The sequence below is a fragment of the Dipodomys ordii genome, unplaced genomic scaffold (genome assembly GCF_000151885.1).
Source record: "Dipodomys ordii isolate 6190 unplaced genomic scaffold, Dord_2.0 Scaffold7, whole genome shotgun sequence".
Lineage (NCBI taxonomy): Eukaryota > Metazoa > Chordata > Mammalia > Rodentia > Heteromyidae > Dipodomys > Dipodomys ordii.
In genome coordinates, this window is record NW_012267223.1 from 1,542,421 (window position 1) to 1,568,022 (window position 25,602).

The window sequence follows — 25,602 nt, forward strand, 5'->3', positions numbered from 1 at the left end:
CTGCCCCCCCCCCCGCCCCGCGCCTGCCGCACAGCTGGGCAGCTCAGGCCCTCCTAAGCCCCAGCACGCTCTCGCCCTCTCCCACACAGCTGGGAGGTGTCAGGCAATCCAGAGTCCCTCCAGAGCAGCACCAGGGTGGGTGTCCATCCCAGAAGCCCACTCCCCATCAGAGGACAGGCCTCCCTCAGACTCACGGGATGGGGCAGGAGTTAGAACCACGAGATGCCACAGAGGCCGAGCCCGCTGGGTCCTGAGGCCTGGGAAGGCTGCCGGACGCCTGGGCCAGGGCTCCCTGAAGGCAGCAGTGGGCGCTCACTAAGCACCTGCGGGGCAGTGGGGCACCAGCCTGTGTCAGGTCCCTGGGGCCCTGTGCAGGGGGAAGTGAGGCCCGGGAGCCTGCTGCGTGGCTCCTAGCTCCCCAGGTCCCCTTCCGCTGTCTCAGGGGTGAGCGAGGTGGAGGGGGCTCCCTGTAGTTGCCCGCACAGGAGGCTGCAGGAGAACGAGGCCCGGGGAAGGGAGGCTCAAGGACTGGTTCGCAGGTTTGTGGCCTTGTGTGTCAGTGAAGGACTCTGGGCAGCCAAAGAGCAGACAGGAAACAGGCCAGAGAATCCCAATCAGGCCGCCTGTCCCGTACCACAGGAGGGCCTGGCTTCTGGCCACACTGCCTGGCCCCCTTCAGCACAGGGCAGCCGTGCAGGGGCCCCGGGTCCTCCCTGGCCCAGGTCATACCCTTCCTCGACCTGTCCACATCCTCTGTAGACAGACTTCCTTCCCGGAAACCTTCACCCGTTAGTGTCGACTGCGGGGGGGGGGGGGTTACACCTTGAGCATTCCATCCCTCCGTGCCAAGTCCCTGGGAGCCTTGTGCTGGGTCACCCTCCCACTGCCCCCAATCAGCCAGCGTGCTGGCAGAAAATGCCCCTTTTGGAGAAAGGCACAGGCCTCCAGGAGACGCCAAGCAGGGGGTCTCCCCTCCCGTAGCACGCCAGGAGCACGAGGACTTCCCTGGGCCTGGGCTAGGCTCAGGAGTGGAATGGACAGACCACTGTCTTAACCCACTCTCTCCTCCTTCCCCCCTCCCTCCTTCCCCCTCTCTCTCCCTCCTCTCCCTCCTCTCTCTCCTCTCCTCCTCTCCTCTCTCCTCTCCTCTCTCTTCTTTCTCTCTTCCTCTGTCTCTCTGCAGCAATTCGGGAAAATTTTAGACGTGGAGATCATTTTTAACGAGCGAGGCTCCAAGGTGGGTGCCGTGCAGAGGCCGCCACCATTACAGCGCCGGCTCTAGGTCCCGCCAGGCTAACCTGTGAAACGTGCGTTTCCTTCCTGGAGAGCTCCGCGCCCGAGGACCCCTGAGCAACACCGGTGCTTGTACTCCCCGCTCTCCCGCCCTCGCCCCCAGCTGTCTGTGTTGTTGCCGCCAAGCTGCCTTTTCTCTCTGAGCTGCCAGGGCCTGGGCCTGGGCCCCTGCCCCCACCCGGCCACTCACCCCAGGACCTGGAGGCTTGGGGGAGGGGTGCAGGGTGGGCAGGCCGGAGGGTGCCAGCAAACGCCAGCCCGGCCCCGCCCCCTCCAGGAAGGCGAACCCTCCCACCCCGGGCTCCTAGGGCGAAGGTGGGTGTGGCTGCGGCCCTCCCGCATGTCTTGATGCCCAGCCTCGGCCCCCCATCCTGAGGCCGGGTCAGCATCTCTTCGTAGCTTTGGCCTGTGCCCTGGAGGTGCCAAGCAGTCAGGTCAGGCTGGGCTCAGGCTGGGCTCACGGCTGCCCCCACCTGGGGTCCACCTCCCACCCCCCACCCCCGCATCCAGGGTCCCCACCCCGGGCACCCCTCTGGCTTCATGGAGCTCTCCTTCACTCACCTGACTGGACCCCTTCTCTTTCTCTCTCTCTCTCTCCCGCCCCTTCCCTGCCCCTCCCCGTGGCCCTGCCCCCCCTGCTCCCCCCTCTCCTCCTGTGTGCGCTCCTCCTCATCCTGTCTTCTCGTGTCTGTCCTCTGCTCACAGGGTTTTGGGTTTGTAACTTTTGAAACTAGCTCAGATGCTGACCGAGCCCGGGAGAAGCTGAATGGCACGATCGTAGAGGGACGGAAAATTGAGGTGCTCAGATAAGTGTGGGAGTCCTGGGTGGCACCTGTCTGTCACCCTGGGTCCCCCATCGGCCCACCAGGGTCCGCCCCGCAGACAGCCCGCCGGGGCCTTCCACGGCGGGAGGACGGGTCACCTCACCCACGCACACCCATGAGCTTTGGCTGCGGCCATCACCTGACTCACCCGGGGTCCACCTCTGCCCTCCACCCCTCGAGCGGCCCTGCCCCTGCCCAGACACGGAGCAGGCTCAGAAATCATGTGAGGCCTGGCCCATGCAAAGGCCACAGCCAGTTCTGGCTGTCCTCCACGGGGGAGGGGCTGGCCCCTAGGGTACCGAGGCTGACCTGCCACCAACCACACTGCCCAGTGCCCACACTTTGCCCCCTTGGTCCCCTCCTCTTTCACTCCGGCCTCTGCTCCATACCAGCAAGTGGTCAGAGGGCAGCAAGAAGATGGGGCGGGGCCTGCCCAGCGCCTCTGCTCCTCCTCTCCCTCTCCTTGCCCCCACCCTGTGTGGTGTGTGGCTCTGAGTCCCAGGGCTGGGTCTCCAGCAGGTGCAGGTTCACGGGGGGGGGGGGGGGGGGGGGGGGGGGGGAGATGGAGGAGCCTTAGCCTCAGGCGGGGGTTGGGGGGAAGGAGGAGGTTTAAGAAGCTAAAGGCACTCCAAAGTCCACCGAACCCAGCCCAGTGCCCTGTGGGCCCTGAGGGCCACAGCTGGACCCCTGTGTCCACCGCTCCCTGCCCTCCTCCCTCCTACATGTCCTCTGTCCTTTGTGTCCCCTGGGCAATCTGACTTACAAGTCTGGAAAAGAAGACTTGGCTCTATCTTGACCCTACAGCCGCCCCCCCCCCCGCACTGCTGGAGGTGCCAAAGCCCCCAATCCCAGGGGGGAAAGGGGTGCTCTGCTCTGAGGGTCCCAGGAGGGTCTCTGTTGACTGCCCCAGAAACACTTCGCGAACAGTGCTCGGCCTAAGGGTTGTAGTAGTGGCTGGGATGCTGTTGTGATGGCCTGTGCCGAGCACAAACGCAGCGATCTGGGTTGAAGGGATCTGGGCCAGGCTGGACAGCGGCCTGGGTCCTGGAAACATCCCTCCCAGAGGCCCTGGGAGGCTGGAAACACGGGCAGGACTGGGATGGCCACCTGGCCTGCAAGGAACAAGCATGCCCTCCTTTTCTCTTTCCTTCTCTGGACAGGTCAATAATGCCACCGCCAGAGTCATGACCAACAAGAAGACCGGCAACCCCTACACCAATGGTAAGGAGCCAAGGGTCCTCCTGGGGGCTGCAGGGGCGTGGCTGGACAGCTCAGGGGAGCAAAGGGTTCTGCAGGCCAGCTTTCCTGCCTGCTAAATCCCTCCGCCCTGCTTGCTATCCCAGCCTTCCCGTTCCTGTCCACTCGGGAGGAGGCGGTCAGCCGACACAGCGCCCCCTCATGGCCAGTGCTCTCACAAGAGCACCCACAGAGTATAGATCCCCCATGTGTACAGGGACTAGCTGGGGGCAGGGGCAGCAGAGACCCCCGTGTGATCCCTTGTGCTCGTTCAAGGCTTCCTGTCTAGGAATATGGCATCCACCACCCAGGAGCTGTGTAATGACAAATAATACCTCTCAGTGCGGGGTGCTTGGTGTTGAGTGAGCGAGGGTGCTATTGTAAAGAACAGGGGTGGTGGGGGCACTGGCCCCCTGTGTGTGCACCTGCCAGGGGAGTCTGCTGGTGTCAGGTGCTGGCTGTGGGCAGATCACCGGGCCACTGTGTGGGTTGCTGTAGCTCAGCTGGTACCTGCAGACCCTCTCTGCTCCGGCTAGGGGGCTGTCAGCGCTGACCACCACTGCAGGACGGGCCTTTGTGGGCCACCTGTCCTCAGGTGGGCACGAGGTCTGCCTCTACGGTCCCTGTACGCTCCCAGCTGTGCGTGTGGCCCCACTACTGCCCAAGTCCGCCGTGGGAGCCGGGGCCGATTGGCCGTGCAATCTGAGCTGGTGCAGGTGTCCGTGCAGATGCTCTGGCCGGAATATTGCGTGCACGCACCTCCCACTCCTGTGAGAACTCAGATTTCTCCAATCTTTCTGAAAACTTGTGGCTGCCCAGCTTGTCAGCACCCTGAGCAGTTCCTGGCTGTGGCTGCCGGAACTCAGCTCTGGAAGAGGAGGAAACGCAGTAGACTTTCCCGTCGGGTGGACAGGACGCGGGACTTGTGGGCGGCTGTGTTTAACCTGTGGGCAGTGTGGCGGGAGCCCTCACAAGGCCACAGCCCCTGTGTCCCGGAGCTCAGCCCAGCAAGTGACCCGTGTGGGTTCCAGTGGTGTGAGTGACCCCACCCCCAGAGGAGCAGCTTGTCAGCTACCACGTCTTCACGTGCTGCGTCCACGTTAAGTCCAGTAAAACCCCACCTCCTGGGCTCGTGGACCAAACCCCTAGAGAACTTGAACCTGGCCCCACGGGGTGCCTTGTTCGGCAGTCTGATGTGGATGGCTGGATGCCTGGGCCAGTGTGAATGCTAGATACGGTGTGCTGGGTGTCCCTAGTAACTCTCTATCTGAACCCTAGGCTGGGACAGCAGGGGAAGGAAGAGCGTGGGGCTCCTGGAAAACGGGCCCCCAAAGGTCCCTCAGGTCCCTCTGCACATCCAAGTGTCGGCTGCAGATGCTGCCGAGGAGCCTGCTGCTCCCCCCAGCCCACCCCCCAGCCCAGGAGCCTGGCTTGTGCCAGCCCTTTCTGGGCAGAACTGGAGAATGAGGGGCGTGTTGTGCAGAAAGGAGTCCAGCGCCAACCAGCTGTGCTCTACGCTGCCTCCCAGGGGGCTGGCCACCAGTGCAGGCCAGATGCAGGGTCCTGCCTGCCCCTGCTTCTGGTGCAGTGTCCCTTAAAGGCCTCCACTGGCCAGGGCAAGAGACACAAAGCTGCCAGATGCCTGTGGCTCACACTTGTCATCCTAGCCACTCAGAAGAGGAAGGTCTGAGGGTGGAGGTTTGAAGCTAGCCAGAGCAGGAGAGTCCAGGAGACTTTTATCTCCAATTAACCACCAAAAAGCTGGAAGTATAGCTGTGGCTCAAGTAGTAGAGCACCACCCTTAAGCAAAAAGTTCAGGGACAGCGCCCAGTAGACCCTGAGTTCAAGCCCCGGTATAAAGAGAGAAAAAGACAGAGAATTGCAAAGCTGCAAAGGGACAGCCTGTGTTCCCTGCAGGCTGACCTAGAGCGGCCCCAGGGTGTGATAACAGCGAGAATCATGGCATTTGTCACTCAAGGTGGCCTCACCACTGCAGGAAGCAAGCCCACCGGGTCAGTGTCTCTATTTAGAGGAGAAACAAAGGACCACCCAGGAGGTGGCTCTCGGGCAGCTCTGTGACTGCTGGAGGCATCCAGAGAGCCAGAAGCATGTTAGGGGCCATCGGGAAGCCAGAGAAACAGGGAAAGGGCTCTGATCTGCGAAGCAGACACCAGCCAGGAAGGATCTCATCCAGGAAGGGTCCGGTGGGGGGGGGGTGCCGTTGGGGTGGAGCCTGGGGAACACAGGCCCCAGGTCAGCCCCAGGCCTCTCTGCTCCGTTGGGCACATTTTGCTAAGAAAGGTCTGGGGGGGGCAGGAGAGGCGGGGGGAGGTTTGGAGGTTTTTCCAGATGAAACACTTCTTCCCTTCTACCCTCAGATGGATAGAAGATTCCAGAGTCCCATCCCTGACGTTCAGATGTGGCGATGGGAGACAAGGGGGTAGAGTTTGCCCCAGGGTGGGACAGGCCTGGGCACTGGATGATCTGGCTGTCACCCTCTCCCAAGTTGACCCAGGTCCCCTCTGTCCCTCCTCGCAGTGCAGACGGACAGGAGGGGCACAGACAGGACAGCCGTGGGGTGGGGGAGCTGAGCAGGGAGCTGAGCCCTGGCTGTTGGTGCTGTCCGAACACCGGAAAGCAAGCTGCTTTCCATAGAAAGGCTGAGTCTGCCTACACTCCTGGGTCCCCCATGGGAGAAGGGGCCCCCGCACACACCCCTCCATGCAGGAAGGCCGAGGCACCGCGGGGCTTGGGGACTGGGCAAGAAACAGATCTGCCTGGGGCTGCGGGCTCAGGTCCTTGTGTCCCAAAGTTCCAGCCTTTGCCCTGCCTCTGTCTCTCTGTGGGTGAAGTGGAAGGGTGTGCCGTCCGCTTCTGGGGGTGAGGACCCCATGGGTTTGGGACCTACGTGTGGCAGCACAGAGGACACAGGAACTATCAGCTGTCATTGCTCTTATCCCCAATCCGGTGGCCCTTTCTCCCTCCTCTGGGAAGACCACCATGGGACCGTAGGGGAAGCAGGGGAAGCTATGACAGGGGGCACCCCAGGGACTTGGAGCAGGAGGAAGACTGAGGCAGGAGGTGGGGAGAGATCCCCAAGACAGAATCTCTCGCCCCAACCGTGCCTGGATGTTTGGGACTCTCCTTGGGACTGAGGGGAGCCTAGGGGCAGGAGGGGAGTGAATTGGCCCTGCTGTTCCAGCCATGGGGGGTTGCAGCATCCAAACTGGGCTGGGCACCTGGCCTCCCCCACCTCAGCCCTCTGCAAAGGCCTTGGGCATGACCCTGCCTATGGATGGGGAGGGAGGAGGGGGGCACAGAGGAGGCGGGGGTGGGGAGGGGGAGTCCCAGGCCCAAGATGAGCTAGGAAAAGGCTTGAGAAAGCCAGTGAGTGCCCTGTTTCCGTCCCAGGCTGGAAGCTCAACCCGGTGGTCGGTGCCGTCTACGGGCCTGAATTCTATGCAGGTAAAGATGAGGGTGCTGGAGCAGGTGGAATGGGGAAGTAGCAGGGGTGGGACCGGCGAGACCCGCCGTCTGCCCCCGTCCCTCCTCCAGCTCCTCTCTGTCTCCCCTTCCATGCAGTGACCGGCTTCCCCTACCCAACCACGGGCACAGCGGTTGCCTACCGGGGCGCGCACCTTCGGGGCCGGGGCCGGGCCGTGTATAATACGTTTCGAGCTGCACCACCTCCTCCTCCCATCCCAACTTACGGAGCGTGAGTACCTGGAGGGGGAGAGGCTGGATGAAGACCCCTGGGGTGGGGGGGGCAGGGGAAGGGGAAAGGGGAGGGGCCGTCCCGGCAGACTTTTCAGTAACTGGGGCAGGGAGGGAACTCCAGAACTCATCTGGTCCAGATGCTAAACAGGGGCATTGTCCTCCCTTAGGTCCAATGAGGGGCTTCTGGGAGCCCCCGCTGGGCCTTTTCCCCAGGGTGCACGGCCATCCACCCCTGAAGGGGGTCAGCTGCATGGGAGGGTGGGGGGTGGGAGAGGGCTTACAAGTTGGACCGAGGGGCCCCCTGGGTTTGGGGAGAAAGGAGCCGATCAGCAAGGGTGTTACTCTATTGTTATACCAAACAGGGCACTGGAGCAAACGCTTGTTAAAATGCCAGTCCCGTGGGCGGGGCTGGCGCCGTGCCCCCTCCCTCAGCAGCCTCCGGAGCCGGCCTACCCCGCCTCTCCAGCGTGCCCACCACTCTCTTGTCCGTTTGCTTCCAGGGTCGTGTATCAGGATGGATTTTATGGTGCTGAGATTTATGTAAGTGTAGCCCTGGAGAAGGGGAGGGAGTCAGGAACAATTTTTTTTGTCTCCATGAGAAGTCAGTGTCTCCCCTCAAGGCCTTACCTCCTCCCACCCTTGGGACCCAGGAATCCAGAGCAGCAGGCTGCACAGAGAGCACAGGAGACCCCAGCACAGCCTGGTCTAGGGTACCTGTGCTCATTGAGGGAGTGCTAAATCCATCTCCCAATGGTCCTATGAGGTCCGGTTCGCAAGGTTATGTATGGTGGGGGCAGTGGGAAGCTCTCCCACACCCAACCACCCTCTGGTGGGACACGTGAGCCCCTAAACACACAGCTGTCCAGTGTAGAGACCCGGAGAGCAACCAGAGGCAGACCCCACAAGATGTCAGGCTCCTGTGTCTCCGCCCTCCAGAGGGGGTCTGTGGACCACCATCCTTTCTGATTCAGAAAGGCTCCGAGCCCCTCACCAATGATCCCACGGCCATACCTAAGTCCTGGTCAGCCATCTGAAATTCAACTATTCTCCCCCCCCCACCCTCCCCGCCTCTAATCTAAGGCCAAGATATCTAGGGTGCCTGAGGAAGCCCTCTGGCCTAACCCTTCCCAGGGTCCAGAATCACCCCTGGGTTCTCCTTGCCTGTCTGGGGTTGCTGACCTGTTGGTGGGTCTTGGGGCATATACCATGTGCCAAGAACCAGCACACTGGCAGAGGTAGAATGGGTACCCACTAGTGTCTGCCAAACGTGCAAATGGTCCTAAGAACATGTGAATGGGTGAATATGTGAAAGACATGAGCTGCAGACCCTCCTTCCTCAAGCCATGCCATTAGACAGTTCCTCAGACCAGAAGCCAGGTGCCCAGGCCAGGCAGCACCTAAACCTTTCCTGTGTCCACCCCCCGCCCCCCGTCTTCCTGACCCAGTCTCTCCCTGGGCCAGCCCCACTGAGTCTGTCTGCCGTCTCTCCTTCCCACCCGTTCTGCAGGGAGGCTACGCAGCCTACAGATACGCTCAGCCCACAGCAGCAGCCGCTTACAGCGACAGGTGAGGCCGGGACCACAAGCCAGGCTTGGGCATCGGTGGGGAGCTGGTCCAGGGTCCCCGGAGGGCTGGGCACCCAGACAGGAAGTGCTGGCCACCACTCAGGACTTCCCGAGCCAGGTCCACGTGGGGGTCAGACCCTGGGACCAACGAGCCCAATGTCAGTCATTTCCTTACTTGTGTGAGGGGGACAATGGTGAGAGCCCCCCAGGAGCTGCTGGTGATTTCCCGCCCTGAGGTCTGACACCCAGCATAGTAGTTATGATCCTCAGTTTGACCTCCAGAAACAGTATTCGCTGGACTGAAACCCCACAGCTCCGAGGAGGAAAGGCCACCCCCCCTCCTCCTGTGGGATAGGGTGGACCAGGGTCGGCAGAGCGTGCGTGTGTGTCATCTGGGGTCAGCCTCTACTCCAAGGGCCCGGGGGAAGGCCGTGGTGGCTGGCTTCCTTTCCTCTTCGTGTCTGACCTAGCACCTTTTGGGCCATGCTGTAGCCATCTACGTGTCCCTCTCATCCACATGGCCCCCCTGGCCCGGGGGACACCTGACCTGTCCATGAGCCACCTCCCAGGTGTGCGTGTGGTCCTCAGGGCCCTACACCTAATCCTGTCCTCTTGTGTGTAGATGTGTATGTGAGAGAGAGAGAGATGGAACTGGGGCTTGAACTCAGGGCCTTGCACTTGCGCTTGGCTTTTTCTGTCAAGGCTGGTCCTCTACCACTTGAGCCACACCTCCACTTCTGTAGTCCTGTCCTCTTGGGAGGCTGTCACTGCACAATAACCTGAGTGGACACCGCGGCGGCAGCATTCCTCCCCGCCCCCAAGGTCCCTAGCCTTGCCGTTCTGTGCATGGACTCTGACCCCTCCTGAGCTGTACAGTGAAGATCTCCATGACGGGGCTGGGATGTAGCTCAGTGGCAAAGCACTTACCTAGCAAGTGCAACATCCTGGGTTCGATCCCCAGTACCAAAAAAGAAAAGAAAAGAAAAAGATCTCCATGAGGCTCTGAGCAGGACACACAACCCCCTACACCGGCTGTACTGAAAGGATGACCTGTAGGGTTCCAGAAACTTCCTTCCAGGCAGAAAGGAAGGACAGACTGAATAAGGAGGGCCTGGTGAGGGAAGGAGGCGGTGGGCTCTCCAGATGAATGCCGGCGCGGGGTGATCTGGGGTTCACGCCCCTCACCTGCCCGCGCCCTCTCCCCCACGCTCTTCCCATAGTTATGGCAGAGTCTATGCAGCTGCTGACCCCTACCACCACACCATCGGCCCCACGGCGACCTACAGCATTGGAACCATGGTAAGGAGGCGGGCGCTTCCCGGCCCTGATGAAGAGATGGGGAGCTGGCTGCAGCCAGGGAGCGGGTCAGGTGCTCAGGAGAGAGGGGGTCTCTCCCTGGAGGCTTGGGAAGGTTTGTGGCTGTACGGGCGTCCTGGGGGAGGCTTCCACCCCTCTCTTTTGAAAAAGGAGGGAAGGCAGGTCTGACCAGATGATGAGCCACGCAACACCCCCATGGGACCCCCATCTTCCTGCGCCCTTGACCAGAGTCCTATCCAAACCCCGTGGCCCCGGCTCAGCGGCTCTGCAGACTGGGCGGGTGTGACCTGATTTCCCCTCTGTGCCGTGTCTGAGCCAGCCCTCGCCCTCTATTCTCACACGGGGAGAGGGCCAGGGCTCCCCATTGTTTCTCTTCGTCGTCCTGGCATCGTTTGGGGCTCCAGGGTCTTGGTGTGGGGCAGGGAGTACCTCCTCCCCAGGGGCCCTGCCCGGCTGCTGCGGGTCAAAGAGAGACAATGACAGAGTGGGGGGGGGGGTGCCTCGCTGCTGGACCGTGCAGGCTGGCGTGTATGTGTGCATGTGTGTGTGCGTGTGTGTGTGTGCATGACCGGCTTTGGACACACACAGCCCAGCCCCTCTGTACCCCCAGATCTACGTCCAGTGCACACCCGGTCCTTGTGCCTGCCCTACCCACAGGGTGTCAGTCTGTTTTTAGCTAGCTTGGCATCCAGCATCAAAGATGAAAACATTTCGGGGGCAGTGACGAGGCCCTGTGCATTTTTTCCCTCCCCCCGGTGTGGAGTGCTCCCTCATCAACTTGCCTCAACTCCCTTTGCTTTTTAATTTTTAGCGAGCCGCAGATGCCCCGAGCAGGCTCCGGGAGGAGGCTGTGGCTCGGGGGAGTGACTAGCCTTCTCCATGCGGTGCTGAGGTTGGGGCTGGGGGCCGCAGGCCGCTGGGCATCCCAGCTACCACCTGAGCTGACAGCACTCCTGACTTTTAAGATTTCCTACCCCGCCCCCCCACAACTTTTCCTCTCTTGCATTTGCCATCTTTCCCCCATTTTCTGGCAAAACTAGTGGGCGGAGCAGGAGGATCCGGTGGCTCCTCCCTGCCTGGGGGTGTCCCAGCCATGTGTGAGAAGGAGAGCACCCCACATGCTCCCTGGCCGGGCCCCTGGAGGCCTCGAGAGCACAGGGTGGGCTACAGAATGAGTGTCCCCTCCCCCCCGAAGGGGAGTGGGTCCAGCGGCCCCCGAAAACCCAGTCAGCATCCCTGGATGAGGAGAAGGGGCTCGAGCTGGGATGCTCTCCACGAGGAGTCCCAAGACGCGGCCCAGAGATGGCTCAGAAGCTTCCGTGCCAGGAGCCCTGTTGGCTGACGGCCCCAGGGCTCCCCTACCTACTCGCCCCTCCCCAGACCCCCACTGCTCCACGCTGGCCCACCCCCCCTGTTGTCATGACAACCAAGGCCCAGTCTTCCCCGAGGAACCTCCTAGAAGGGGAAAAAGGAAGCGGGATTTAGCCATTTCTTTTCTGTTTTCCCTTTTTTTTTTTTCCTTTTTCTTTTGGCTTTTTCTCCCCACTACCCATAGGCGGTACTGATTGGCTGTTTTTCATCTTTGATGTTGCAGGCTAGCCTCTGCCGAGGAGGGTACAGCCGGTTCACCCCCTACTAGCAAGAGACCCGCCCCTAACAGCATTCACACTACTGCCTATTCCAAACCACACCCTACAGCCCAAACACCAGGCCCGCCACCGAGAGGACAGTGCACCCCTGACCCTCTGCGACTCTAAATCCATAGATTTTTGTTTTTTTACCTCCGCCCCGCCCCTGACGCTGTATGTGTCTTTGACCCTGGTTTTTCCTGTCTGTCTGAACCTTGGTTTCCTATCTTGGCTTTGTTGATGTTGTACTTCCCGAGCCTCTGCAGGTATGGTATACACACAGCAGGGCAGGCTGGGAGGGCAGCCAGGCCCCGCACAGCTCCCCAGACACCAGCCCGGCCGCCCCCAGGGCCCCTCGGCCAGCCCCTGCAGGGCTCAGCTGCCGGTGAGCAGCGAGCGATTACAGCACGCAGCCAGGGCTCGCCTCTTTTCGGCGGGTTTCCTAGTCTGGACAGGCTCCTGTCCGACCTTCTGCAGGGATCTCAGTAACCACCTCCACCCTCCCAGGCCCCACTCGGCCGAAGCTCCTATTGCTGATTAAATTTTACTGACAATGTTTCCCGCCCTGGTTGTCACAAACACGCTGCTTGATGTGCAAACGGTGCTGGGGGACTGGTGGGGGGGGTGTCATGGTGAGAATTAGAAGTGTGGAAAGAAATGCCCTGCCCCCAGGCACCTTTATACCAATGTCCATTCCAGAAAATGGGAGTGAGCGGGTGATGCCTTCCTCGGCCCCCCCAGATCCACCACAGACTCGTCTAGAGAGGATGTGCAGAGCTGTGAGGCCGTGGGATCTCTCCGGCCCTGCGGAGGGCCGGAGGAGACACATGGACCTGACCACTAGCGGGTGGGTCGGTCAGGTGACAGCTCCTCCAAGGGTCGGCCCCGGGACACACGTGGGAGAGGTGCAGGCCGCTCTGGAGGGGTCGGAGGGGCAAGGCTGTCACCCAGGGGTGTGCCCCCTCTCACCCGAGCCCATGCGCTCAGCCTGACCATGCCCCGCCCACTGCCCAGTCCAGTCATCTGGCCAGGCTGCCTTCCTCCCCCCCTTCGCACCCCCCCCATCCAGACTGGCCACAGATCTCCCTCCATTCAGCCACACCCATCCCGGAAGAGGGCGTGGCTGTAGACCTAGCTTGCAGTAGGTGGTGGGGTCCCAGAAGCCTGGAGCTAGGGGACAATGGGACTTCAGGCCAGGCTGGGGCCAGTGGTCATGTGCCCCCCCTCCCCCCACCTGCAGCTGCTCCTGAGAAACCGCAAGCCCTGCCTTTCTGTTTCTGTTGTAGTGAAACCTTCCACCGTTTCCTTCTCGGACCATGAAGGGTAAAAACAAAACAAAAAACAAAAAAAAATCACAAAACAAAAAACAAAACAACAAAAAAAAGATGTTAAAGATCCAAGCAACAACAACAACAACAAAAATAACCAAACCAAGAGGCATCCAACCACGTCCAGGTCCTGGTCCGGCACCCACGGAGGGAGCGTGGCCCGGCGGGGGCGCGTGGAAGAGACGGCGGGGCGGGGACTCCACTTTCTATCCAGTCTTCCTTTCCCACCCCCACTCCCAGGACTCAGGGTCAGCAGCCCGGCTGAGCAGAAAGGGAGGCGCCAGGCCCTCGAGGGGTTGGGTGTGGGGAGGGGCCTTGTCCCCAGGGCTCCAGCGAGGCCTGGTCACGCGTGCTGCCCGCGCCCTTGGCCGTCCAACCAGCAGCCCTGGGGTCCTCCTCCAACGCAAGGGCTGACGTGGCTCCAGAACTCCAGGGCACCCTTGGCCCTGCCACCCCCCCTTCCCCCCCCAGCGTGAGTGAAGGAAGCCCGCCCAGCAGGACCCTGAAGCAAAGGACTTGCCCTTAGCCACCATCTCCCTTCCCAGAGGGGGCCCTGTGGACCTGTGGGGCTGAAGGCCAGCCTCCTGCCGCCCACCGGGAGCCAGCCCTCCCCGTGGGGCTCACTCCTGCTGGGGAGCAGGGGCGGCGATGGACAGGCCAGCACCTGGCAGCATCCAGGCTGGAAGTTGTGGTGCTATGGCTGTGGATGGCCACAGGCAAGAGCAAAGGATGGGGGAGGCCTGGGCCGGCCCCACTGCCACCCAGGAGGCCAGCTGGACGCCAGTTGTTCCCTGGGCAGGCAGAGGGAGCAGGGGCCAGGTGGCAGGCAGGGCCCCAGCCAGGCAGGGCTAGCTGCAGCAAAAACTTCATGAAACCATGGGCTCCCGACACGGCTCCGCTGTCTCATGAAACACACCTCACTTTATACTCAGCATCAGCTACCGAAGCTACTGACATGGAGCCCTCCTTTTCTACTCCTGTTGTACACAGCCCCGCGCCTGTCTCTGGCTCTGTCCTCCGTAGAGCCCGCGCCTCCTGCTGTCTCGGACCCTCTTCCTGCAGCAGCTCAGACCCCGCCCTGTCCCCCCCAGGACTGCAGCCAAGCCCCAGGCTTCCTTTCTTACCATTCTGTATGCTTCCAAGGTGTGATCATTCAAACCAACAGTATTATTATTAAGATTATTAATAAAGATTTCTTTCTTCAAGCCAGGAATGCTCTTTCTGATTTGGCAGCTCCAGGCACAGGGTTGGGGGGCCGAGGCCCGGGTGTCTCCCCAGGGGGCGGGAGGGCAGAACACGCTCTGGGCGGGAATTTAAAGCCCAGACCGCAGGCTCTTCTGGCCATGGTCTCCTCTCCTGGGCCTCCGTGGAACGGGGTGCCCAGGGTCACGCCGCAGAAGCTAGAAGACTTGCATTGCCTGGAGGTACATGTTCTTCTCTGGCCCCTGGGAGGTGGGTGAGGCTGCAGCAGAGGAGGGAGGGAGGCTGGGTGGGGGCTGGGCTGGGCCTCAAGGAAACCAAGAGCCTCAGAATTGTGGGCCAGGGGTGAGCCCAGGAGCCAGATCTCACCAAGACTCAGGTTCTCATTTTTCACCATGTCGGGTAATTTATTTCAGAGTAATCACACCCACCAGAGGGACGCGGGCTTCAACGCTGGCAGATTAATTTTCCCGCACTGGAGCCTGCACCGCCGGGACTGGGCCCTGCTCTCGGCCAAACGCCACGCTCTGCTAGGCCCCTTTCCTTCTAATTGCTTGATCACCAGACTGTGAGGAAATAATTGCCACTATAAATTTTCCCTCCTCTGCAGAAAGTATTTGGAGGCGCTGGCACTAAAACACAGACATCCTGAAACAAAGGAAGTGGGCGCAGATGCCAGGCTGCCCTGCCCTCGCTCAAGCTGGGAGACTTGGCGCTCTGGGGCAGGTTTAGCAGGAAAGCCAAAGCTCTGAGACAGCAGAGACGTTGGCTTGTACGGTGACTGCCACCAAGGTGAGCCTGCTGGCCACTCCCGGGACTGCGGGAGCCAGGGCTTGGCCTGCAGCAGTCAGCAGCCAGCAGGGGCAGGGCCCTGCCCTGGGTCCTAGGATGTGCCCAGCCTGAGGTCGCAGGCTCCTGCCAGAAGCAGGGAAGGTGGGGGAACTGAGCCCCGCAGGAGACCTGCGGCTCCAGACTGGGCCCTCAGCTCTCAGGAAAACACAGCCCACCTACCCTGCGCATGGCTGCCCCAGCACCGGGCAGCCTGTCTCCTGTGCAAGGTGCAGTCCACAGACTGACCCCGAGGGGTGGCTTCCGGGTGGGCTCAGCACATGTGGGGCATAGGAAGTGGACAGGAGGCCTGAGCCTATGTGACCCAGAGGTGAGACCCACCCCCGCCCAGCCTTTGATGCTGCCCGTGCCACCTCAGCCCCTCACATGGCTCTGGGAGGGGGCGGGGTGCTGGAGCGCTGCTGGAGGCCCAGAGACCCACAGATTGCGGGGGGTGGGGGACAGGCCACCCAGGGCTCAGCAGGACCTCTGCAGAAGCCGTGCGGCAGAGCAGGGACAGGAGAAAAGGCCGGAAAGGGGCTCCAGTGGCACCCAGGGGAAGGCCAGCCACAGGGGGGAGGGGAGGGCACCAAAGCTGCTACTGGCCCCAACATCTGGGCCGGGGCAGGCACACCCCACACAGGGGGGCTGTGATGCTCCCCGTCCGCCGGTCGGGGCGCCTGGTCCCCTAGCCACCCGAGAACTGCATCTTTTCAGACCTTCCCCTGGCCTGCTGGGGAGCTCTCTTACCACAATTTGTTTCTAAAAAGCCATCCAATGAATAGCACGGGCATCTTCCAGCCTATCACAGGGAGCCCTCTGTGGGGTTCTCCAGGCAGCCCCCGCAAGCCCTCTCCTTTGTCCTTGGGAAGCACGCAGTGTGGGGCGCGCGTGCAGAGCCCCGCCTATCCAGAGCCGCCACCACCAGCCCGCTCCTGTGACCCACGCAGAAAGCCACAGGGAAGGTCTGGAGACAGGTTTTCTGGGGCCCTGGCTTTACTTGGCAGGGGTCTTGCATGGCTGCAGCAATCGGAGGTGAGGAGGCGCTATGCTTTGGGGCCCTCGGACTAGGGGGCAGCATAGACCAGGGCCGCCCTGCCCCATTCAGCCTGAGGCACCACAAAGCCTTCCCTGGGGACAGGCTCCACCAGGAATTCCACCCGGCCCTCCTGGCCCGGCCCTGTGGCCACCACCAGCAAGTCCACCACCCGGTACTGGGCGGCAAAAGCCAGGCCCAGGAATGTGGGCCTCTCCGGGCCGGGGGAACCCCCCCTGGTCCTCTGCCACCAGTGGATTCGGAAGCCCCGGGCGTGGCGGAGGAGGTAGGACCAGTGCAGGGTGCAGCTGAGCCTGAGCTCGGCCAGGGGCCCCTCGGAGCCGGAGGCCGGTGGCAGCCAGCGGACCTGTGAGATGGTCACATCCTGCACCTGGGGCAGAGGGGCCAGCAGGCTCTCGGCGTCCACCACCTGCCGCAGAGAGAAGGCTCAGAGACGGCCAGATGGGTGGGGCAGGGGCCCAGGCCCCCCACCCCTCCTCACAGTCCCAGGCCCCCCGTGCCCCGCCCCAGCCTCAGCGGCTGCCCTTCATGCCAGAACACACACCTGAATCTCCCCGAGGCGACAGGCGAAGCTCTCCTCCTCCCGGCTGCCCCGTGTCCGGGAGAAGCTCACGAAGAGGTCCTGCAGGAGGCACTCACGCAGGCTCACCTCATAGCAGCTGGGGGAGACAGAGGTACCAGGATGTGCTCGGTGGGGAGGGGGGAAGCCCAGGCCTACATCAGGTCTCTGCAGCGACCTCAAATGCTCCCAGGGAGTGTCTTGGGCCTGGGCCCGGGCCTGGGTCTCAGAGCGCTTCCAAACCTGGAAGCTCAGAGCCTATCTCTGCCTTCCCATGAGTACTAGAAATTCCCAGCAGGGGACCCGACACCTCCAAGCACCCCTCCTGTGTGGCCAGCCACTCCAGACCGGTGAGAAGGGGACTCACCGCTGGATCCAGCCTCCGCCACGCTGCTGGCCACAGCGGCCCACCCATCTAGCCAGCTTGGTGGGGGGCACCCGGAGGGGCCGGGGGCTGTGCCTGGAGCCAGCTTCTGCTGCACAAGAAAGGGGCTTGAGAGGAGAACCTCAAAGGAAAGCACAGGAGGGACGTGGGGGGGACCCTGGGGTCCCAGCGGGAGCCCTGGTGTCATAGAGGCCGGGGGCCACCAGGCACAAATGAGACAAGTGTCTGGGACCGGCCAGGCTCCCTCTCCCCCTCCGCCCTCTCCTCTCCCAGCTTACAGGCCTCTACCATGCCACAGCCAGCCGGAGGCCCGCATCCGTCCCCTGGGAGCTGCCGTTGCCCGGCAGGGTCACAAGGCTGGCTGAGCAGGAAGTCCCCACGCTGCCCTGACTCCATGGAAAGCAGGGTTCACCAGACCCCATGCACTCCAGCTCCCGTCCCTCCCCTACCGCAACAGGCCTCTAGACTTCTCTTCCCTTACTCCCCAGTACACACGGCCACCAGCCCAGCCCTCACCACTCAGCACGGAGACATTGTCAATGGCACACCCAGTGTCCCCGGTGCTAAGTTCCAAAGCGACCTTGACGTCCGAAGACCCTTCCAGCTTATACACCATGGACAGGAAAATCTTAGGCGGCACGGGGACCTGCAGGGAAAACAACCTAGAGAAGAAACTCCGTGTGAGCTACGGAGGAGGAAGGAAGTCTGCCGAGGAGCTGGCTCACTCCAGATCGCGTCCCAAGCCCTCCAGCCAGGCCCCACGCCCAGCGCCGTGCTGCTGAGGAGCCCACGTTCCCAAACACGGCCTGTGCTACCCAAGGCAGCCACACAGCTGACTTCTCCGGCTGGGCTGGGGACGCCGGGGTCTGCAGGACAGAGCCCTAGACCCGTCACAAGCAAGCTGGCGCTGCCACGTGGGCTCCCGCGCAGGGCTGTGGGGCTCTGCCTTGTGCTGCAGCCAAGCTCTCAGGAAACTGTCCTCTGTCCTCCGCCCCGTTCCCTGCCCCTGCCCTCTGCCCCGTCCTCCGGCCCCCATCCCCGTATAGACTCCTCTGCACCACTGCCCACCGTGGTGATGGCCAGAGGAGGCGACCGGAGGCCCACACGCCCCGCCCTGTCACTCACCCACCTCACGGCCACGCTGCCAACCTCGGGAGGGATCACCCCGCGGATGAGCAGGGAGCTGCCCCCGTGCCAGGCATCGGCCAGGCAGCAATGTGTCTTCACCCAGCCCTGGCTGTGCCCGGCCAGCCTGTGTTCACCGAAGAGGGGTTGCACCTCCTGGGCGCTCGGGTGGTACCAGGGCCCCGCCACCTGCTCCTGGAGGAAGGCGTGACTGAGAAGATGGGGGGGGTCCTGTGCAGAGGCTCCAGAGCAGGGTGCCTGGGGGCTGGGGACAGGTTAAACCACCATCGCTCACCCCGTAGCTCCCTCCCACCCATGCCAGTTGAGGCTGGGCACCACACACCTGGCCATAGCAGACTCTCCTCTTCCCCATGCCCAGGCAAAAGGAGGTGACGAGAGGCAGGGAGCAGATGCTGTGTGTGGGTAGGTAGCGTTCCAGCAGACCCCAGAACCTGCCAGAGACAAGGGGCGTGGGGGGAGGGAGGGCGGCACAGCTCCGTCAGAGTGACGAGGTCTCTCAGCACCCCTCAGACTCACCTTCATCACCCCAGGCCCCCTCGCCCTGCAAGAGAGCCAGCGTTCTCCAGCTACCAAGAAGCTAGAAACTCAAGCAAGGCCTCACCCTCTGCTCCTCCCCCCACTGGCCTCCACCCTCCCTCCTCCACCCTCCTGAACATGACCTCCACCACACCCCACGTCCGGGGACGGGAGGATGGCCACGGCAGAGCAGAACCTCAGCTTCTGCTAGACACCGAGGACAGCCCTGAGATGCCCTCCCTCCTCCCACAAGCCCAGGCAAAGCCCTAGAATGGCAGCCTCACTTGTCCTGGTTCTGGAAGAAATCCTTCTTCTCCAGACACTCGTATACCCAGCCGGGAGCAAAGAGAGCAGCAGAGAAGCCATGCTTCCGGATCAGCTCCAGCGACTAGGAGACACAAGTCACAGAGATGCTCAGAGTCCAGGCGGCCAACTCTAGCACCAGCACGCCCTGCCTGTCTCTGGCAGCTTGGGAAGAGGGGAGCTGTCCACATCCCTCCCTCTGAGCTTGGGGGCTCTTCCCATCATTCTCAGGCCGACCAGAAGAGAGCGCTAGAGAGGCAGGCAGGCAGCTTCCTGGGGGCCGGTACACACACACACACTGGCAACACACACACACACACACACTTCTCACCAGAGTCACAGAGGGCAAAGACCATCTCCAGGCAATGCATTTGTTTACCTCCTGAACGCATCCTTAAGCCAGGGAAGGGGCAGGACGGAGGGGAGCAGGGGCAAGGGCAGGGCAGGGGCAGAACCAATGGCTGACACAAGACCCCGCTCTCCCCTCATAGGTGGGTGGCTGGCATCCTCATTCCTCACTGCTGGAGCAGCAAGCCGGGGGACTCCACCGGCCCCCCCCAGCTCACATGTTCTTGGCCCTTGAGCTGCCTGAGGAGCAGTGCAGCGCTTCCCAGCCTTCCCTACGCTACCCTGCCCTGGAAGATGGGTTCCATGTTCCTTAGAAAGGGAGCCTGGCTGGGAGTGAGAGTAGCAGCGGGAACACCAGGCCTCTGCCATGCACACACAGTCTGGCAGACACGGGTGGAAGCGAGGCCTCGCTGGGACAGTGTGGACTCCGAGCAGGGCGGGAGGTTCCTCTGTCCCCCGCTCTGAGAACAGCCGCCCCTTCTTTCCCTTGAGGGGCAGCAAGAGGCCCGCAGGGACAGGAGACCACGGAGGGCTCGAGGCGGCCGGCCCGAGCTCTGGCACAAAGGTACCCACCTTATCTGTGTCAAAGCGGCCTCCGACCACTTTCCCCCTGGCGAACACGTCGACGCCCACATACACGTCGGCCAGGCGCTCGCCGACCAGCGCCAGCATCCGTTCCAGGTGCTCTTCCCGCCAGTTGTAGTTGGTGAAGAAGCCATCACAGGCATCGAAGAAGACCCTGAGGGTGGCAGAGACCCACTGAGGCCGGACTGGCAGGACAGGGTGCCCATGGCCAGGGGCTCACCACCCAGCGGGACAGACCAGGGCTGCCTGAGCCTGCAGCGTTCTTCCAAAGAGCAGAGCCTGCCCGGAAGTTGTGAGCTGCAGCCCAAGGCGCTGCGCTGGGCCGTCGGGTGCTGATTTCCCTGCCCATGATGAGGAAAGTAGAAAGCTCAGGCCTTCTCCCCCGCCCTCTTCCTACCCAAAGCCGGCCTGCACACAATGCCCCCGAGAGATGGGCCACGCCGGGCACTCACCGATTGTGCTCGTTGAGCTCATCCTGCCATTTGAGCTGCCCGCTCTGCACCACGCTGTCATACCACAGCACCAGGCCCCCGGGGACCTGCCGGTGGAGCTGGGAGGTCAGGTACTGGAGGAAAGCAGGCGTGTTTCCCACGGCGGCTCGCTGGAGGACAGAAAGAGAATCAGGCCCTCGGGAAGGCAGGCATGCATGCCAGGAGAAAGAGTCAGCAGAGAGCACATGGGACACGGAACCAACACCCACCAAGAACATCAGCGTCCCCAAAGCCTCCCAAACCCCACAGCCACCAAGAGGAGGGGTCGGCCAGTGCCCTTCCTTTCATGCTGGAGAGGAAGGATGCGGTCCAGAAGTTAGGGAAAGAGGAAAGAACTGGAAGGGAAGGGTGGCCATAGAAAGGAAAACACATCTGGCCCCACGCAAAAACGGAGACAAGGAAAGAACAGAGAGAAGAGTGCAGCTGAGCAAGCTCTGGAAGCATCTGGGGAGACTGCCCATGGCGAGCCCACTAAGGCAGCGGAGTTGGCCCTGCCTGGAGCATCACGCTCTTGTGAGGTGAGGCCTGGGGTGTGGAGGGCGGCGGGCGGGGTGATGCAGGCACCGAGCAGAGCAGAGCACACAGAAGGGTGGGGGGCCCCCCCTGGCCGGTGAGCCAGGCATGGACAGAGTGGACAGGGGACAGTGGAGGGGAGAGAGGGGCCAAGCATGGAGAAGGGTGGACAAGAGGCAGTGGAGGGGGAGATGGAAGGAGTATGTGGAGGGTGGATGGGGTAGTGGAGGGAGAGGTGGGCGAGCGTGGAGGAGGGGGGACAGAAGCTATGCTCACACTCAGAGAGTTCTCGATGTTGATCAGCCAGCCATCAAAGCGAAAAAACTGAGCGATCTGAACCAGCTGATCGGCCACGGCCTGGTAGGAGCGCTGTTCCCCGGCCAGGAAGGCCTCGCAGAGCCTGCCCCCCTCGCTCCACTCGGTGATGAAAGTCCCTGCAACGCAGGGCAGGGCAACGTGAGACGGGGAGGCTCTCCGGCCAGCGCGCTTCCTCACCCAACAGCGTCAGACCCACTGCCCAGCCTCTGGCACATTCCTACTCTTGGTCCCACTCAGTCGGGTCAGCAGACAGCCTCCAGCCACCAGCTAAGTGGCCAAGGGTCTCAACTAGAACACAGCGTGGTGGGTTTGCTTAGATGTCTATGGTTGTGTATACGTGTGTGTGCATGCACGCACGTGTGCCAAGCACTGCTAGGTAAGCACGTGACCGCTGAGCCACACCCCAGCCCCTCAGCTGTTAGGTGAGTCACTGCCACAGTGAGTGATCTGTGGTGCACACAGTTACTATGGGTCCTCTCCACCAAGTGTGAACTTGAGCTCTGGAGGCAGCCCCGCACCGGGAGCCGCCCCCCTTTTCTCTCGCATCGCTGGGTCACCAGCAGGTCTGCTGGCGGCCTGGCTCTTACCCAGCACGCTGACGCCATGTCTGTGGGCAGCGTTGGTCCAGCCCACCGGAGGGATGGTGACCGTGTGATGGCTGAAGTACACGAAGACGTCCACGTACTGCCAGTGGTAGAAGGAGTAGGGCGTCTGCACCACGGCGCCCTGGATGAACCTGGCAGAGGCAGAACCAGGATGGAGCCAGGAGGAGGACTCAGAGACCACAGCGGAGAATGGTAGTCCGACAGAGTCTCTCTTCAGTTCTGGTCACTGGCCTGGACAGAAAAGCTGCTGTGCAGGGGGAGTGAGAAGCAGACAGGAAGAACAAGCCGGCTTCTGTTTGCAACCAGGTGGGGAGGCCTTTCCTCTGGGCACTAGCACAGCCACTGGCCCTTCAGGAGCCGAGCATTCCTGACCTTCTGAGCAGGTGAGGGAGGAGAGGAAACCCTCCTGTCTCTGGCTTCTGCTCTGAACAGGGAGGGCCGTTGGCACCCCAGGGTCAGTTTTCCTGCCTGAGGGCCAGGCTGCATCCGAAGTCCTGCCACCCATGTGTCTGCACCTTGATGGCCGATGGCTGGCTCTGACTCAGGACTCCTTATCAGTCACCACAAACAATGCTTTATGGACATTTAAGATCGCTTCCAATGGGACACACGTAGCTAGGAGTGGGAAAGGAGCAGAACCACACTGTGCCCCGGAAGCTGAAGCCAAGAGCAAGGCAGTCCCAAGGGGAAGAGCTGTGCAGACAAAGCCAGAGGCCAGGGCTTCCTTGCTATGTCCCTCCCCGTCCACCAGATTTTTATTTTATTTTATTTTTTTGTCAGTTGTGGGGCTTGAACTCTGGGCCTGGGCGCTGTCCCTCAGCTCTTCAGATCAAGGCTAGTGCTCTACCACTGGAGCCACAGTGCCACTTCTGGTTTTCTGAGAGGTTCATTGGAGATAAGAGTCTCACAGACTTTCCTGCACGGGGTTGGCTTTGAACCATGGTCCTCAGATCTCAGCCTCCTGAGTAGCTAGGATTACAGGCGTGAGCCACTGGTGCCTGGCACCGTCCACCAGATTTGAAGCTGGGACACTTGGACAAACCAGATGACTATGCAGCTGAATGAGACAGATGACCAATCCTTGCTCCTATTCGACAACGCTTAACTAGGCCTGAGTTTTCCTCCTGAGAAGAGCAGAGCCTGATTAGAAGAACCAGAACTGATGCCCGTCTAGAGGTCTCTCTACCACAGAGCGTCATCCCCCACCGCTTCCTACCACAGGGTCTCAGGGTCCAGCTTCCGCTCACCTGTCTTCTAGGTACCCGCCCATCATGTCATGACACAGCAGGGTCCGGGGCCTGGGGCTGCTCAGCGGGGGCTGGCGACACTGTAGGGGCTCCAGGGCCATGTTGAAGCTGTCCTCCATGAGGGGCGTCCAGGCCAGAAGCTCCTCCAAGGAGGACAAGTAAAAACTGATAGGCTTGGTGGTGTCCTTGTCATAATATCTAGCTGGTCCAAGGAGGGAAAGGTGAAAAATAACGGAATGAGCTCAGGGGGCTGGGGACCACCCTGGGCAGAAGCCAGAGAGCAGACAGGGAGAGATCACCAGGTAGTGACCCCACCTGGTGACACCTGGTTATCTCACCTGGCAAAGGATCCGAGGAGAAACTGACCACTTCCCGAAAGACCGCCTCTGCTTCTGCTGCTTCCTCCTGGTCTTCTTGAATTCTAAGCAAAGAGTACAGTTAATAAATAAAAGGAAGCAAATGGCTAGATGTTACCTAGACATAACTTTCATCATTTAAAACAAACCAGATGCTGGTGCCTGTACAGAACCAAAGCAGCACATCCTTCAAGTCCCTGCTCATCCCTCAAGTCCCCTTTGTCAGCAACCAGGGCTCAGCTTCTATCTGGGCACTGATGCCAATAACCAAGACCACAGATAAACACCTTCCCCACCCAAAGAGCCAATCCCATACAGAAGACTGAAGACAAACACTTCACAGGAACAGGAGTTTTGCTCAGTCAAGAGGCAAAGACTACAGATGTATGAACAAGGTGTTGGGTCTGGAGAGAACAGGGGTCAGGTGTTCTTTCCAGACTGCATTCCCCTAAGGGTATTTCACAGTTAGTAAATGTGGATAAGAGGAAAGGGTACCTTTGGTACACTAAATTAAACAGGTTTAGATTTTGGTTTGTTTTGGGCAGTACTGGAGTTTGAACTTAGGGCCTCACCTTTGTTAGGCAGGGCTCTGCTGCTGAGCCAAGCTCCCAGCCTTTTTTGTATGTGTGCTGGTTATTTATTTTATATTAGTGGGGTTTGAACACAGGGCCTGTATCTTGTTCAGCTTGCTTGCTAGGTGGATGCTCTACCCCTTGTCTTACACCTTCAGCCTGGCTTTTTGCTGGTAAACTAGAGACAGAGTATGGTGGATGTTTTCTTTTTCTTTCTTTTCTTCTCTTTTTTTTTTTTTTTGCCAGTCATGAGGCTTGAACTCTGGGCTGTCCCTCAGCTCTTCAGCTCAAGGCAAGCACTCTACCACTTGAGCCACACAGTGCCACTTCCAGCTTTTTCTATTTATATGGTGCTGAGGAATCGAACCCAGGGCCTCATGTACACAAGGCAAGCACTCTACCACTGAGCCACCTTCCCAGCCCTGGTGGATGTTTTCTACTCAGAGTGGTTTTGAGCCATGAGCCTCCAATCTCAGCATCTTCAGTAGCTAGAATTACAGGTGTGAGACACCTCACCCAACTAAACAGCAATTCTCCTCCTCCTCCTCCTCCTCATCATCATCATCATTTTACTATTTTTCAAGGAGTGAGAAGAAGCTGCGATAGTGACCAGAGAAATGAAAGCTGAAGGGCTGGGAAGGTGGCTCAGTGGTAGAGTGCTTTCCTCACATGCCTCTTCAGCACCACATAAACAGAAAAAGCCGGAAGTGGCGCTGTGGCTCAAGTGGTAGAGTGCTCGCCTTGAGCTGAAGAGCTGAGGGACAGCGCCCAGACCCAAAGTTCAAGCCCCATGATGGACAAAAAATAAACATGTTAGTTTTGTTTTAAGAAAGGAAGAAAGAAAAAGAGAAAGAAAAAGAAAGGGAGGAAGGAAGGAAGGGAGGGAGGGAGGGAGGGAGGGAGGGAGGGAGGAAGGAAGGAAGGAAGGAAGGAAGGAAAGAAGGAAGGAAGAAAGGAAAGAAGGAAGGAAGGAAGGAAGGAAGGAAGGGCAAAGCTGACATACTCCAAGTCCTCGGCTGCCTGGGGCCATCCCTCCCACACCAGGCCTGCCCTCGGGGCCGGCCAGGTCTGGGAGCCCAGCATCTGGGTCAGGACGGAACCTCTGGGATTGGGACTGGAAGAGCCGGCCGGGCGGGTGGGAGGAGGGGACAGGCTCAAGCGGGTTCTGAGCATCCTCCCCGACGGCCTTGGTCACCTGTCGTCCCCACCGTTCCGGCCCGTGGCCCGCGGGGGCCTCGGTCGCAGCAGACCGACTGCTTTGGTCTGCAGGTCGCATGTTGGTGCTTTGACTCTGCCCCGGCCGCCTGCTGGCCAGGGCTCACCGGATGGGCCCCCGAGGCCGCCCCTGCCGGCGTGCGGGGCCCGTCCCGCCGCGGGCCGGACGCTCGGGCCCGCACCCCGCCTGGGTGCGGAGGGGACGGGCAGGGAGCGGGGACGGCGGGCGCCCACCGCGAGCCGCTTCCCGCGCCGCGCCCGGGGAGCCCCCTCCGCCCGACCCACCTGCGTGCCGGCCGCCGTCTCCCGGGCCGCCGCTCCCGCCCCTCCGGCGTCCCGGCCTCCGGGGACGCGAGTCCCTGCTGCCGCTTTCGCCGCGCAGCCGCCCGGGTCAGCACTGCCGGGGCGTCCATGACAGTTCCAGCCCGCCCGCCGCTCGGAGCTCCGCGT

At 61.3% G+C, this 25,602-nt stretch overlaps 2 protein-coding genes across 3 annotated transcripts in view; one reads left to right on the top strand and one right to left on the bottom strand.

Annotated features, from left to right (window-relative positions):
• Rbfox3 (RNA binding protein, fox-1 homolog (C. elegans) 3) overlaps window positions 1-11,591 on the top strand; it is a 19,889-nt gene extending 8,298 nt beyond the window's left edge. The window contains exons 2-10 of the mRNA XM_013036336.1: window positions 1,184-1,237; window positions 1,999-2,091; window positions 3,278-3,338; window positions 6,765-6,818; window positions 6,936-7,068; window positions 7,571-7,610; window positions 8,578-8,636; window positions 9,856-9,934; window positions 11,547-11,591. Of these exons, the coding sequence (XP_012891790.1) occupies window positions 1,184-1,237; window positions 1,999-2,091; window positions 3,278-3,338; window positions 6,765-6,818; window positions 6,936-7,068; window positions 7,571-7,610; window positions 8,578-8,636; window positions 9,856-9,934; window positions 11,547-11,591 (618 nt within the window). The remainder of the gene's footprint in view (window positions 1-1,183; window positions 1,238-1,998; window positions 2,092-3,277; window positions 3,339-6,764; window positions 6,819-6,935; window positions 7,069-7,570; window positions 7,611-8,577; window positions 8,637-9,855; window positions 9,935-11,546) is intronic.
• Window positions 11,592-14,505: 2,914 nt separating this feature from the next.
• On the bottom strand, window positions 14,506-25,577 carry Engase (endo-beta-N-acetylglucosaminidase). 2 transcript variants are annotated; one of them, XM_013036181.1, is made up of 14 exons: window positions 25,438-25,577; window positions 23,348-23,430; window positions 23,010-23,211; window positions 21,745-21,893; window positions 21,116-21,273; window positions 20,288-20,436; window positions 19,824-19,989; window positions 18,884-18,987; window positions 18,406-18,514; window positions 18,067-18,257; window positions 17,454-17,599; window positions 16,920-17,025; window positions 16,538-16,652; window positions 14,506-16,402 (listed from the first exon to the last, which is right to left on the bottom strand). In XM_013036181.1, the coding sequence occupies exons 1-14, from the start codon at window positions 25,563-25,565 to the stop codon at window positions 16,004-16,006; spliced, it is 2,205 nt and encodes a 734-aa protein (XP_012891635.1). In that variant the 5' UTR covers window positions 25,566-25,577; the 3' UTR covers window positions 14,506-16,003. The 2 variants fall into 2 exon arrangements, with proteins under 2 accessions (XP_012891635.1, XP_012891634.1); XM_013036180.1 differs by having other exon boundaries at window positions 16,920-17,028.
• Window positions 25,578-25,602: the final 25 nt, after the last annotated feature.